This window comes from Molothrus ater, chromosome 15, assembly GCF_012460135.2.
Source record: "Molothrus ater isolate BHLD 08-10-18 breed brown headed cowbird chromosome 15, BPBGC_Mater_1.1, whole genome shotgun sequence".
NCBI classification, from domain to species: Eukaryota; Metazoa; Chordata; class Aves; order Passeriformes; family Icteridae; genus Molothrus; species Molothrus ater.
The window spans coordinates 11,609,341-11,623,759 of record NC_050492.2 but is presented as its reverse complement, the minus strand read 5'-3'; the positions used below and the strand labels follow the sequence as shown (position 1 = coordinate 11,623,759).

The 14,419-nt window shown below is 38.7% G+C and overlaps 1 protein-coding gene across 6 annotated transcripts in view; it reads left to right on the top strand.

The window, feature by feature from the left end:
• Positions 1-14,419, top strand: part of RNF130 (ring finger protein 130) — a 64,036-nt gene that overhangs the window by 25,736 nt on the left and 23,881 nt on the right. For all 6 annotated transcript variants that reach the window (XM_036391894.2, XM_036391890.2, XM_036391892.2 and 3 more), the window contains 3 exons: positions 6,627-6,877; positions 10,298-10,369; positions 12,155-12,237. In XM_036391894.2, coding sequence (XP_036247787.1) covers positions 6,627-6,877; positions 10,298-10,369; positions 12,155-12,237 — 406 coding nt within the window. The remainder of the gene's footprint in view (positions 1-6,626; positions 6,878-10,297; positions 10,370-12,154; positions 12,238-14,419) is intronic.

Here is a 14,419-nt window from a genome sequence, read left to right as displayed (position 1 = left end):
ATATTAATGTAATTCCCAGGAGATAAAAGTCCTTCCACAGAAAGGGAATATGTGATATATGTGGAATTATCAAGGTGATTCAAAGGAGGGGAGCACAAGAAGCCCCAAGTCCCCAAACCCAATGTCCCTGCTGTTCTAGGGGAACTCTGCTGCAGTTCAAATTCCAGGGATTTATAAAGTCTCTCCCCTTCTTGGCCCAGCCATGGGTCTGTCCTCCTGCTGCCTATCAGAAGCATTGAAGTAGCATGTTTAAAGACTGGGCAGAGATTCTGGAACTTGAAGGCTCTAACAATAAAGAGGTGGATGCATCTTGTAGCTTTATAGAGGATCTTAATTCTTCTAGCAGTGCTTAGTGTCATATGACTTGGGATGGAAGGTAGAGATGCTCCTTGGGTGAGGAGGAAATGGTCTGCAGAGAAGCCAAAGCCCAGCACTTTTTGTACATACTGATGCTGTGTTGGATCTTTGAGAGGCTGTGAGCGTTGGTTTTCTGGAGTGGGTTGGGTGTAGGACAGAGACAGCTTGACCTTGACAAGGCTGAGGAAATCCAGGGGTGTGGCTCCCCAGCTCACGTGTATCAGCAGGATTTGGACTTGTGAATGAATCAGGATGTGGCTGTGACTACCTGTTTTGATTGCATGCAAATTGCTCCTTAAGAAACATTTCCCTGAGTGTCAGAATAGAGCAATTGGGTTATGAAATAATGTGTCAGCAGTTGTCATCTAAATACAGCCCAACTGTTTTCTCAATTGATTTTGCTATTTGGCTCTCCTTTTAGGAACTCTTGGTCAGAGTAGATTATCAAGCTGATCAAAAATACAGCAAGGACATTATACTCAGGCATTGTTTCTTGTTTAATGAAGGAGAATTGGCTTATAAGTTTATTATTTATCACTTATGAACTTAATGTGCTACAGACTAGCACAAGAATCTGATTAAGCTTTAATATTTGTTTTGAATTTAATTGTGTCACATTCATCTTTGAAAAGCTGCTCTTGCTGTTTCTGGTTTTCTAATCACATGCCTCAATCAATGCCTGTTCTTCTTAAAGGAGCAGGACTTTGTGAGGGTCCATCCTGTCTGCAGTACAGCAGTGCCTGGCACGTTGCAGAACACTGAAATGTGTGTAATCCTGTTTAGAGGGCACAGAGCAGGACCCTCTCTACCTGACAGAGAGAAATCTGTTGAAATTCTCCTTGCTACAGAGAAGAGTTTTGAGTGTTCTTCAGATTCACATTGACAGTATTTCATAGAAGCCTTTTCCTCACTGAACTTGAAATACCTACTTCTTTGCTCTCTTGAATTGAGAGAATTCAAGTCTTAATTTTAGAAGCTTTTTTATTTAGGTTGTTTTGCATAGTTTTGTGCAGCAAAGAGACTTGTGATTTCTGAAAATACCTGCTTTTGGGATAGAAGGTTGTTCCACTAGTTGTATTTAACTGAGGCACCTTGTGAAAGCCTGACTTTTGGGTAATAGTTTCAAATGCTGCTGCCTTTCATGATTTTTCTCATGGTAATTTAGTAAAATCTGTTCTGGTGTCTGATACTACATAAAATAGGTATCCTAAACTAAATGTTTACATACAGGGAATAATTCAACATTTTCAATATTATTAAGGCAACAGGAAGACAAATGTTTTAAAATGCTACTAGTCTCATTTTAAAATTAATGTATATTCTTGGCATTAAATTCTTTTCTTGTTTAGAATGCAATAACTGTCAAATATTATGGTCTTTTTCTGTTTTCAGAAATATTTGATTTGGGACATCTCAAATAACATATTCTACTCTTGAGATTGCTCATGTGTTGACAGCTTGGATGTGCTCTTGTTTACTTTCTGATTAGATCAAAATAAAAATATGTGCAGCTAGACCAGTTTTAATGACTCTGAATATATGCCAAGGCTCGTCCTCTTGGTGTCTGCTTTCCCATAAACCTGTTTAGAATGCAAGAGTTATTCTTCACAACGCATTTCTTTCTTTTGCATCAGACAAAAACGTTAAGGTACCTGATAAATGTGTGGGTTTCCCCACTGTTTTGCCATGGAATTTTTATTTAAAAACAGTTCTCCCCAAGCCTGCTTTTTCTAGCAGCACAGCTTTGCATACAAGTCAGTATGCCTTTCCCTTACCCTTTATCTCACTGGTTCCGTGGATTTTATCCTCTGTGGCTGAATCCCTTCCCTTGTAGAGGTGATCCTTGCTTCCACCTCTGCTCTCATGCAGCTCAGATGTCTTCTGGTGTTTTCACAGACCTCACAATTGGTCTCAAAATTTCATATACAGCCATAGCTTTCATTAGTGTTTTCCTGCTTTCTTTGTCATTTTCTGGGATCCCAAATTCTGTTGGAGTGGTTTCACTGTTAGTTGATGTTATTCCAAGAAATCTGTCCCTCACAGTAATAGGACTGGTCCCTTTCCTGGGTACTGAATAGTAGGTGTTGCTGTCATTTTATTTCTGATATAATGCATTCAGAAATGCTTAGCACACAGCTACAGGATTTTAACAGAAGAATAGGGAAGTAATAGAAGAATAAGGAAGTCTGGCTTTTGAGGATGGGCAGTTCTATTTCCAATTATATGATGATGATGATGATCCTATTGCTGCACTCAGAAAGGCAGTAACATTTCACTGTCTGAATCCATCTTTTAAGTGACTGTCTGAACCAATCTTTACCTTTATCAGGGAATGGGAAATTTGTGTTTTCTAAGGAAGAACTCTGAAATTTTCACCAGCAGAATTATTCAGGTAAATGTGCTATGTTTAGGTTTTTCAGAAAGAAGTGATGAAAGGACTCAGTTGCAGTTAAATTTTCTCTGCTATTTAAAGAAAGGACAGCATTCTTTCATAAGCATGAGATTAGTGCAGTCTGTGTGCTTCATGCTGTGTCTGCAGCATCAGCAGCCACTATCAGAGACTTATTGCAAGGACTTTAGCTTAAAATATCAGCCATTAGCAAATCACTGACCTTTGTTATGAGTATCTGACTTAATCCTCAGTTCTCTGCAAACCGTGTTGCATCAAATCACAGTAGTTCAGTGCCTCTTACAGGTGGTCTGACACTTGCCACACTCGAGGTGGGATCTAAGGTTTTGCCCTCCCCATGTACCAGAAGGCAGCTGAAGCATTGCAGCCCTGGTTTGCAGCTGCATTTTGCCAGGCTGCCATTCCCTGCACCTCCAGTGGATGCTGGGAGGATTGAAGGTGTCTGAAGTCTGCTCTTTGAACCATCCCTATCTTCAGCTTCAGCCTGGTATCCTGGACATAGTTAACCATATTTTGAGCTTCAGGTAAACATTTGGTAGTCAAGAATTAACAACAACAAGACGATGAAAAAACCTACCAAAAATCCCAACACAGCAAAAGCACCACAAATATTTGCCTGTGATGACACTTGTAACATTTCTTTGAGATGACTTTTTATTGACTTTCTGAGCATGCTCTTTTAGAATTGCTAGGGGATGTGAATAGGTCAGTGAGAGAGCAAAGCAGTTTCCTTATGAGCTCTACAGAAAACTCCTGGATGTTGCTGTTTTTCCCCTAGTCCTGTTTTTACTGTCTTCTAAGCTTTTAATTTCTTCTGACTTCTGCTCTCACAATGTAACATTACACAGATTTAATGATTAGTCACAACTTCATCCCTTTTCATACACAGAGTTGTATAACTATCCTAATTAAACATGCACATGGTAAAATTGCAAGCTAGAAAGAGCTGCCTGGGCTTGGATGATAGCAATTAAATGATTTATGTTTACAGACATCAATATTTATCTTATGCCTACCGTCTGTCCTAGCTTGTCATCTGTGGTTCCATGTGTAGTTCATTGGCTTTAGTAAGCAATCCAGATTCTTTTCTCTGGACACTGTGTTCTTGGCTGAGGAGAATATTGCTTTTCATAAGATCATGGAGTAAGACCATATTCTGAGTTTCACAAACACTCTTAGTCTTTCTGTCTTCACCTGAGGATTTTTTTCTGCTAAAGTTTCAGAAATACAAGGTTTCAAGGTGCTTAAAATAAATGAGTCACTGTCTCCTCCTGCCCCCAATTGTTCTCAAACAGGGAGTTCTTGCTAAAATTATTTAGGGTGATGCCCCTGACAAAAATACGGATGAACCAAGTCCCAGTTTCCACTGAGCTTCAGTATGTTAAACAGACACAATTTATTTTTCTTTTCTGCAGTTCTCCTTGGCTCTGGTGGGGTCAGAAGCAGCAGTAGCACTTTGGCTGTTCCCAGTTGAGTCATTTGGAATGCAAATCACTTTGCAGTGATGCCAGAGGTTCCCATTGTGCTGGGCTTTATATAAAACCCGTGACAGATTGTCAGCTTTGTCACATTCCCTGGGCAGCAGGGAATAGGTAGAGGCTTCAGCTTTGGATTCAGATAGAGCTGGACTAGTATCAGAAGACCTTTGTCATCTTTGCTTTGCAGATAACTATAAATCATGTTAGAATGTTAGACTGAGTGCTTTAGCTTGATATTTTGATACTAACATAATTTCTCAGTGCAAATAAATTCCTACTGGGGAAGCTTAGCAGAACATGTGCTCTGGGGAATACAGTCTTCCTGTACCCTTCCCTGCTTTTCTACCCTGGCTGAACTAGATAGAAAGAACAGAAGTGAAGTCTGAGGAAAATATCAAGCAATATAAATTATCTGCTCTTGATTGATCTTGCACTATCTCAGCTGCAGAGATTTGGGGTTGCAGGAGCACGTGCTGCATCTAAATACAGGATCTTGCAGGAAGGTTATCTCTTGTGCTGTAAAAATGTGCTGCAAGTCTGGGCAGGAACTATCTTCCCAACCAGACAAATAGGAAACTGGGTAGATGTCCATGAAAATAAAGCTAGTGATGGACTTTTACTCTAAGATTTGCTGGCTTTTAAATATCTTGATTGCTTTTGCATGAAACCAAACGTGGTACTGAAGTGTCTCTTGAGAGCTGGATTAAAGTTGATCTTGTGTGAGTCTGTGCTATACTAGAGATTAAATACATTGTGTTGAGTTTTCATTGGTATTCAAAGCTTTTGAATCCTGTGGCACTGTTTCAAAAATATTCAGAAAGAAACACTTTATTTTCCTATTCGGTCCCATGTTAGCAGGACAAGGCCTGAATGACTTTGTAATTTCAATCTTAAAGAAGTTTACATTTCTTGAGGAAAACAATTTGAGGGCTGTGGAGTGGGTTTGGTTTTTTTTTTAATTATTGTGAAAATTTTAATTTCTGATATTATCAGTTTTGATTCTTTTGAGTAATTTTGTCAGCACAATCCACATCACCAACTTTAGTGAACTTAATAGGAAAACTGATGGTAGTGACTCTTAATGTTACTATTTAACATGGTAAATTCAAAGAGTAACAAGGGAACATTTAAGGCTCTTGCACAACTCTATTATATGTCCCCATTTTGGAAAATTATGTAGCTGTCAGCCTGAAATATTGTGCCCGGGGTTTCAGAGGTGCTGCTCTTTGGGCTCTTGAACATCATTTTGTGGATACAGTAGCTTCTTAAAAATTAGGTTGTGATTAAAAGACTTTGAACAAATGCTTTGTGTTAAAATAGGACCTCATGTTCTCTACTGTCACACTAGGTTCTCTGTAGCTTAAATCCACTCTAAATCCAGAATCTTGGTGCTGAAGTCGTTTGCCTTATACAGTTCCTCTCTGAGGGAATGTGAGTTGGAGCAAGCAGATGGAACAGGCAGATGAACAGATTTTGCAAGCATTTTGAAAATAGGTCTTGAAAGGGTTTTTAGTATTGGAAGCAAATAAGTCTGGATGAATAAAAATGAAACTTCATGAGTTTTTTTTTTTTCTTTCTGGCTTTGGTTTTTCTAAAACTTTTCTTTCTTTTAACTTAGAATTACCCTGTGTTCAAGATCCTCTTTTTTTAATGAGGTCTTTGCTTTAAAACATAGGTGCTCTCTCTGCTCTATAGGTGATTTTTGTTCTTTTTCAGCAAGGCTTATGGTTTTCCTATTATCCTTGTACCAATAATTTTCCCTTTGGGACAGGAAATAGTCTAGAGGCAAGACACTATGAAAACAGATGGGCTGCACATTGAAAATGGAGCTGATGAAGCTGACAGCCTCTTTGAGATCCTATCAAGCATGTCTTTGTATGGGTGATAAAATCAGCAGCCAAACTTCTGCCAAGTTTTTTCAATTCTCTTCTACTTTGCAGCCACATAACCACACAGGGGAACTTGCATAACTCTCCACAGCACTGCCTATGCTAAGGGCACTCGAGCAATATTCTCACTCAAGTCCTGAATGTTTTTCTGAGAGTTGCCTATTTAGGTATTCACGGCTTCAGATCTGAAACAAATACACTTCTGAAAGCTTGTTCAGACTGCACACAGTAATTACAATGTGGGAAGTACTGTGTACCAGCAGTAGAGATCTGTTACTATGTGTGGAGCTGCAGAGAGTTTAGGGCAAAATTGAAAATCTGGATTTGAAGGACAAGGCATGAGTAGAGTGCCCAGTAGCATGTTCCATGTGCCACAGATGGCTTAGATTGAAACCTCTTGAGTTGTCAAATGGCTTTGCATTTGGAAAATCTTGTGAGCAGCATGCCATGTTAATTTAAAATAGAAATTAAACTTTTTTCCCCTTTTTATAGGAACTGGAGACATTGTTGCTGTCATGATTACAGAATCAAAGGTTAAGGAGATCCTGAATTACTTGGAAAAGAACATCTCTGTCCTGATGGCCATAGCAGTGGGGTCCCGTGTTCCTCCAAAGAACTTCAGTCGGGGCTCTCTAGTCTTTGTGTCAATATCATTCATTGTTTTGATGATCATTTCTTCAGCATGGTTAATATTTTACTTCATCCAGAAGATCAGGTACACAAGTGCACGTGACAGGAATCAGGTAAGGGGTCTCTTCTTTTCTCTTAAGTTATGGAGATAATATTTCAGTATACAATAATCAATAGAGAACAAATAAGGAATGCCCATCAAACTAGTGTTCAGAATCTCTTTGTTCCAAGGCAGAGCATGTTGCCAGAAAAGGATTTTTATGCAGCAAAGTGTTTTCATCCTGAGCAGCAATAGTATAGATCCTATTACATGACAGGAAGGAATCAAACTGAAGTAAAATACTTGAGTTTTGGTTTGTGTAAATTGTGAATCAACTTGTGTAGTGTAGGAAAACACTGAGCAAATGTTACAAATTCTCTCAATGCTCTTAAGGATATGTTCTGTAATAGTTAAGGTAGTTCATAAATTGTACAAAACTATTCCCACACCATAATCTGTTATGAATATTAGGGTAGGAAAACTAAGGTGTAGAGCTGCTTAGTGATCTGTGTTAACTTTCAACTTTATTTAAGATCACCCTTGGTAAGGAATGCCTAATTCTCCTGGTCATGTATTTTAACAAAAATTGTGTCCAATATGCCTTTCTTACATTTTTTTTCAATTCTTAATTTGTTTAAGCACTGAGTTATATATGACCATACTCAGAGATCTAGACTAAATCAAGCTGTCAACTCAAACACAAATAAACTTTAGAAGTAAATGTTTTACTAGTGTGGACTTAATGACCTTCCACAGTGTGCCTTGGCTTTTATTGAGAAGGGTCAGTAAACCTCAGGAAATCCACAGTGCCCTCTTTGCCCTGCCTTTCTGTCAAGGCTAACTTAGAAACTTCCTGACCTCTAGGCACTGTCACCCCTTTCCCCCAAATTACAGCTGGTACACAGCAGCTGAGTGTGGGCCAGGTTTTTTTTGTGTTCTGTCAGACCTAAAATAAATCCAAACTTGCAAAACTTCGGCTGTGGCACAGGATTTCCTTTTCAGTTACTATAAATAGTGTCTGATGCTGCAGGTCCCATGGGCATCCTGTAGCTTTTCTTAAGGATGTCATTCTTAAATGACCATACTGTAGCCAGTACTTAGTGTGGTCCCTTGGGATGGTGAAAGTTTAAATATAACTATAATTTAATGAATGTCTGTGGAATACTAAATTGTGCCTTCTCTATCCCCTACATGGCTTTAGGCTCCTTCCAAATGTCCACGTTTCAAAACAGTTGCTCCATTGGGAAAGGGCTCTTATGACCTTTTTTCTTTCTTTAGATTTTTACAAAGGTCAGGAGAAACTTGATGAAAATTTTATGTGGTTTAAAAAGCTGAGCTTATTAAACTTTAATAAGAAGGTGGCGACAGCTACAGCTTATTTTTAAAGAGCTTTGAGAGCTTTCACAAAGACTCTACTGTTAGTGATGAAATAACTTGGTTTAGGCTATGATCTTGTTTTTAAGTTATGTCAAGGCACAAGTTTTTCTGGTTTTCAAATCAAAGCCATCAAAAACTTGCTGGGTTTTGTAGATAGCACAAGTAGATATTGGTATTTCACATCGTCGTTCTTGCGCGCTTACGCCGGAGGTGTGAAACTCTTTTGCATGTGGAAGTGACCTTTTCCATCCAGACAGTTGTGGGTTTTAAAAGCAAGCATATGCTGTGTGCCTGTGCCCTAACTTAGCAAAATAGCAAATCCTGAGCATTTCCAGTGTTAGCATGAAAGAGTATTTGTTAAAATTAGAAAATGGAAGAGGTTGACCTCTCAAACGGAAGAGATGGAAGTTATTATTTAGCAAATCTATTTACGTAAAAGAACTTCAATATGTTGGAAGAGTTCTGCTGAAATACTATGCTTTCAATGTGAAAATAATCTTTAACATTTCTTGTAGTGCATATACAGTCACATGCAGTAGAATGAAATGTAGATACTACCCACATTTACTTTACATTACTGGTGGAGTTGAGCATTTAAGTTAAATGCCATTTCAGCCTCGTTCCTCTCTTAGTAATCATGCTTTTGGTTATGCAATGGTTATCTACTCCAGCAGTGTGCCCAGTGTGTTCTGTGTCATTAAGTACTCAGGCCAATATGCTTGTTCTGGAGCATGTAATTTAGATCGGCTTAAATTGACCAAATTCTTGCAAATTGAAGTTAGGGTGAGATTTCTGACTTTAGCAAGCATATAATTTCCCATCCCAGCTCTGCTTCTGATGCTGTGCTTCCTACATGGATGTACTTCAGTAGCTGGGACTATCTGATTTTTTCCAAATCCTTGTTCTAAAAAATATAAAATAAGAGCTGCTGTTCTGTGAAAATCACAAGGAAGAAAAGTGCTTATGTAATTTTAGAATAAGTGGTACAGTCAGTTGTGATACAGACTTCTGAGGTCGCTGTGTTTCACAAATACAAGCAACTTTCATTGCAGTTTGCATGTGGGGAAATGTGTGATACAGGAGGTACATCCTATGAAGGATTTGGGTTTCAGTTTTAGAGAAGGTGGGCACAAACCTCCACACATTCATTGCAGGCTGCAGGAGAGGTTTTGAGAGCTGCATTCTGAGAAGCAGCCTATCTCTTTCAAGGGCAGAGTACTTAGTACAGGTTGGAGGGGAAAGAGAAAATACTTCACTTCTGCTTTTTAAGTCAGTTGTAAACCAAGTGTGATGTCTCATGTCCCTGAAGGAAGATGATGGGATCTTTGTTTCAATCAGTGCCCATCTCTGGGACCCCAGTGGGAAAACGGTGACAAACAGCTGTTCTTTATGAGCTGGGCATTTCAGTAGGAATCAGCACTTGGATGTCAGAAAAAACTCCTTCCATCCAGCTGTGGTGGTCATAAAGCAGCATAAACAGCAAAAAAATTTGGCCTCTGCATTCAGATTGAGGTTATCCTCAGTATTAATTTCAGCTTTATTTAAGTCTGTATTGGCTTATTTAGATTTTGTGACCCATCATTTTTTTCTTTTATGAGATCCTGGTGGTTTTGAGTAATAGCAAGAGAGAAACTAGGTTACACTGGGAGGATCTTTTGCATCTCAGAGTAAGATCAGCCTGCTCAGAGTGGAAATACAAAAATAATTCAAGCTTAAGAGAACAAGCAGTATATTACAGCACACTGAATAAAAACCAGTATGAACAGAATATAATGGAAATAACTGGGAAGGGGACATTGCTGCAGCTTTTGTCCTGCAACCTGGGTTTGATTAGGTTTGCACATCAATGTTGATTCACTTCTGTGGGTTTCTATACAGTCCATGAGTTTTATGCCCATGCTTGCAGGAGAGCATTTGAGGATTCAACTGTTGGCTATTTTTCCTTCTCAACAAATCTCTGTGCTTTGCTGTGTTTGCATTTTGTTTTATGTGTTGGCCTGCTGCCATAGTGTGTATTGCAGTGGTATTATTGAGTCCAAATAAGTCATTGTAAAGGACACTAATGAAGCTTGTTTATCAGGGTTAATTTGTGTTCTCTTCTTTATCACTTTATTAGCGTCGTCTTGGAGATGCTGCCAAGAAAGCCATTGGTAAATTGACAACCAGGACAGTAAAGAAGGGTGATAAGGTATAATAATAAGATCTCAACATGATAAACTTGAACATCATGTTTATTTTTTTACTGGGGAAACAGTCTCATTTTTTTCTTTGGTTTCTGATTTATGACTTTGCCTTTCTTATTGGAGGCTTACTTTGTCCTATTGGGGCACAATATTTTGTGTAATTGTTAGTATTGATGTGTGCTGTGTGTTTCAAAGAAGGTTTTCCTGCTTAAATACTATTTGCACTCCATCTGGCAACTGTGACTGAGGGTGGTTTTGTGTGCTGGCTGACTGGGAGGGTGTCCTGGCATGAGTAGATAGAACTGGCACTGTTTATGTGGAATTTTAAAGCTTAGAACCTTATCATATGTAAGTTCTGTAAAGGAAAAATAAATTCAAAAGACAGGTAATTGAAGATAATAAGTAAAATACAATTATTTAGTAAGTTAAGGGACGGAGTAAAGAGGTATTTCAGTCAAAGTTACTCCAAGAATATTTCTTGCTAGTATACAGACTAAAATATATGGTGTGCTATGTCCTAACTTTTTCCACTTTTGAGAGCAGTATTGCTTTATTTTTGATTCTGAAAGGAAAAAAAAATAGTCATTAAATCTTCCTCAACTTTTAGGTCTAATTTTCAAAAGACAGGGGAATTCTGGCTATGATTTGATTTTTAAAATATTATTTCTTATGGCCTTTTTATTGTGATTCCTTTTTGCTTTCTTATCAATGCTATCAGCAGGGGGAAATTAGGAAGTGATAGGAAAATTTGCTTCCAGAGTGAAGGCAGCGCAATGTCTTTCTGTTCTTTCTCCCTCCCTATGTAGTTCTATTTCAAAACAGCCCACTGCACTAAATCTTTTCTGGAATGGGAGAACATACAAATTAGAGGAACCTTTCCATGTAAAACAGTGCTGTTGTCTTGACAGCATAAATTCAGAGCTGGCAAGTGCTGTGTAGGTTGCAGTACAGACTGCATGAAGTGCACATGCAGGTGAACAGAGTGGGAAAAACCTTTTCTTCCTCAGAGGAGCCATCAGGATTCTCTGTGGGGCCTTGCTCTGGTCTCTGTCTTGGTGTCTTGCTTGTAGCTGGTTGGCATCAAAAAGAATAATGAAGTTGAGCTAAGAGAAGGCACAACCTGTTTTCTGTCACAGGCCCAAACATTTTAAATATGTATTGTTGATATCATATCTATATATAAATGAAGTCCCCCCTTTTTCATTTGAGATTTTAAAATATCATATTTTAAAATGTAATTTAAAAAAATCATAACTTCTGGAAAACAGAAAAGGGAGGAGCTGGTCAATCAGTGATCCTCATATTCATGTCTTGATAAGAATGATGATAATTCTGCAAGTAAGCAGCAGACATAAATATGAGACTACTCTGTACTAAGTAATGGTGCTCATTCTGGCTGTAAAAATGAGCCCCAGAATTTTTATTCTGCCAAAACAAACAAACAAAAAAATCCTGGATAAAATAGAAATGTTAGCTCTAAACTGCACGGAAAAAAAGGAAATCTAGGAACGTCTCTACCATATTTTATAATGATTTCACTGAACATTAGAATCATCTTAGGCCTTAGCTTATGTATGAAATGATGATTTACCAGCTCCAAGAAAGGGCAGTTTTGCATGTATGAGATGCTTTTCTTGCTTAAGTCATGTTGGAATATAATTATCCAGTCACTGGGTTTGTGGTTTAATAACAGCCACTTGGCACAGTGCTGTTCATGTACCAGTCACAACTACTTTGACATTTGTCATAGCCTCAACTCTTGACTTGAATTCTCATTCTGTTCATTTTAGGAAACAGACCCAGACTTTGATCATTGTGCTGTCTGCATTGAAAGTTACAAGCAGAATGATGTTGTTCGCATTTTGCCATGCAAGTAAGAGAATAAAGTTGCTTTGTTTGGAAACTCTTCTCTTTTGCTTCATTTCATGTAATGGGTGCATTGTAATTCACAAATGCATTTGTTGGATGTTTCCAGTCCTAATTACAGACACTTTATTTTAGACTGTGGTGCCAGAAGGTGTGAAGGTGGGTGCTGGCACTGTTAGGACAATGGAGATTAAATGGAATTATATTAAAGATACTGGCAATTGGAGCTGAGATTGCAGTGAGGTGGAGGACTGCAAGTTAAAGGACCAAGTGATGGGCAGACTCAAAAAACTTCAGTATAATGAGCGAGGTACAGCTGCAGCATTCTGCACTGTAAATGTGCAACAACTGGCTGCTGGTTTTTGAAACTGTAGGGAATGGAAATGCAGTCTTTGCAACCTTCATACCTCCTGACATTAGTCAGCCACTGTGCTGTCATCTGTCTTTGGTCTCTTCAATGCAGTGTGATCTTGGCATGTGTATGAAGATTTGTACTTGCTGGTGATTCTGCATTACTGCTTAAAATGTAACAACTTCCTCCCCTTTTTATAGCATTGTGTTGACATTTACAGGTTTTTAGTTTGCTTCCATTCCAATTCCATTCTTGAGTTGTTTTGGGACATTTTCTCTTTGAGATGCTTTTAAATACTTTTCCACCTGGTGGCTGATTTTGATGAATCATACAATTTGTTAGCATTAAGCATTACCAAGGTCATCTTTCCCTTGTGTTCTGAAATGCAAAGCTTTCTCTTCGTCTCCAGGCACAAAACCCACATGTAAATTAGGTTGTATATATGCAGCAAGATCCAGTAACTTGGCTTGTGCTTGGTACATAAATGGTTCTGCATGATACTCTAGAAGCAGCAAAGTCATGTGTTGGAGTTGATCTCCAGTCAGGCAGCAGCAGCAGCACATAAGAGCTCGTTATTGGTCTTCTAAATCCTCCTGCAGGCTGTTCTGAATAGCTTGAATATCTTCTAATGTGCAGGGTATTTCCATAATCATGAAAGGAAAACAGTAGTATTTTCTATCTTACTGATCAAAATATGTGTGCATTATACTTCTGTAGCCAAAAATCTAATTCAATTTACTGTTCTCTGTGTTCCCTACCTCTTGGACAGCAGGAAACAATGACCTGTTTTAGATTCTCAGTATTGTTTAGCTAAAATGCCCTACAACTGATTATTTAGAAACTCTCATTAAAATATTTAGGAACAGAAGGGCTTAGATTTAGGAGCCTTTGGTCATGTGGATATATGTGCATTTCTTTTTTACAATTCAGTCATTTTTACTCAAAGTTTATGTCCTCTTGCCCTAAAAAATGTACTCCCAAGTGTAAAGTAAATATTTCAGAGTTACATCATTTATTGCAATCCCAAGTGAAGCTTGTATAGGTGAATTAAGCCTTGCTCTTTTGATATGTTATGCAGAAGGTTATTCAGAAATTAGAGGAGGAATTTCTGGAAACTGCCCACCAGTTATGGACCACTGAGATGATTGTTTTGTATACTGCCTCTTAAGAAAGCTTCTCTTGTGTAGTTCTACTGTGAGGCTCAAGGACATGGAATGAAAGGTCACAAGTCCCACTCTTCTGTGCCTTTCTCTTGGTACTGAACAAAGGGCAGGAGGAGCCCTTGCCAGTGAAGAGAGAATGACTCTTCCCTGATAGGAAAACAGCTGTTCCCACTGAGCACAAGGCAGAGTTGGGATTTAAAGCCAACTTTCTTAGTTAAACAACTGCCCCTTTGCAAGCAGTGGAGATGTTGCTGATATCCACAGATACCATACAGACCATTTGAACAAGGTGCTCATTGATTTATTTTTTAAATTATAAAAAAAAATAAGAAAAGTCCTTTTTCTTCAGATGCCTTTGTTGAGCTGCAGTCCTGCAGCCAGGCAGCCCTGGGCTCTCAGGGGCACTTGGAGCTGCTCAGGGAGCTGCATGCGGGTGCACCTGGCTGCCACCTCAGCACAGCCTGCCCCAGTGCAGTTTCCCATGTAAAGGGGAGATCAAGGCTCTTGTGTAGATCATTTTCTGTTCTGTTTTTCACAAGAAGGTAAGGTCAGCAAAGGCTCAGATTACATTGCTGCCAAAGGCTGTATGACGACTTTTATGTTCGCTCTCTACTTCTTTTTTACATCTCGCTTTTCATTTGCTGCAGCCCAGCTTTTAAGTTAAGTGCAAAACC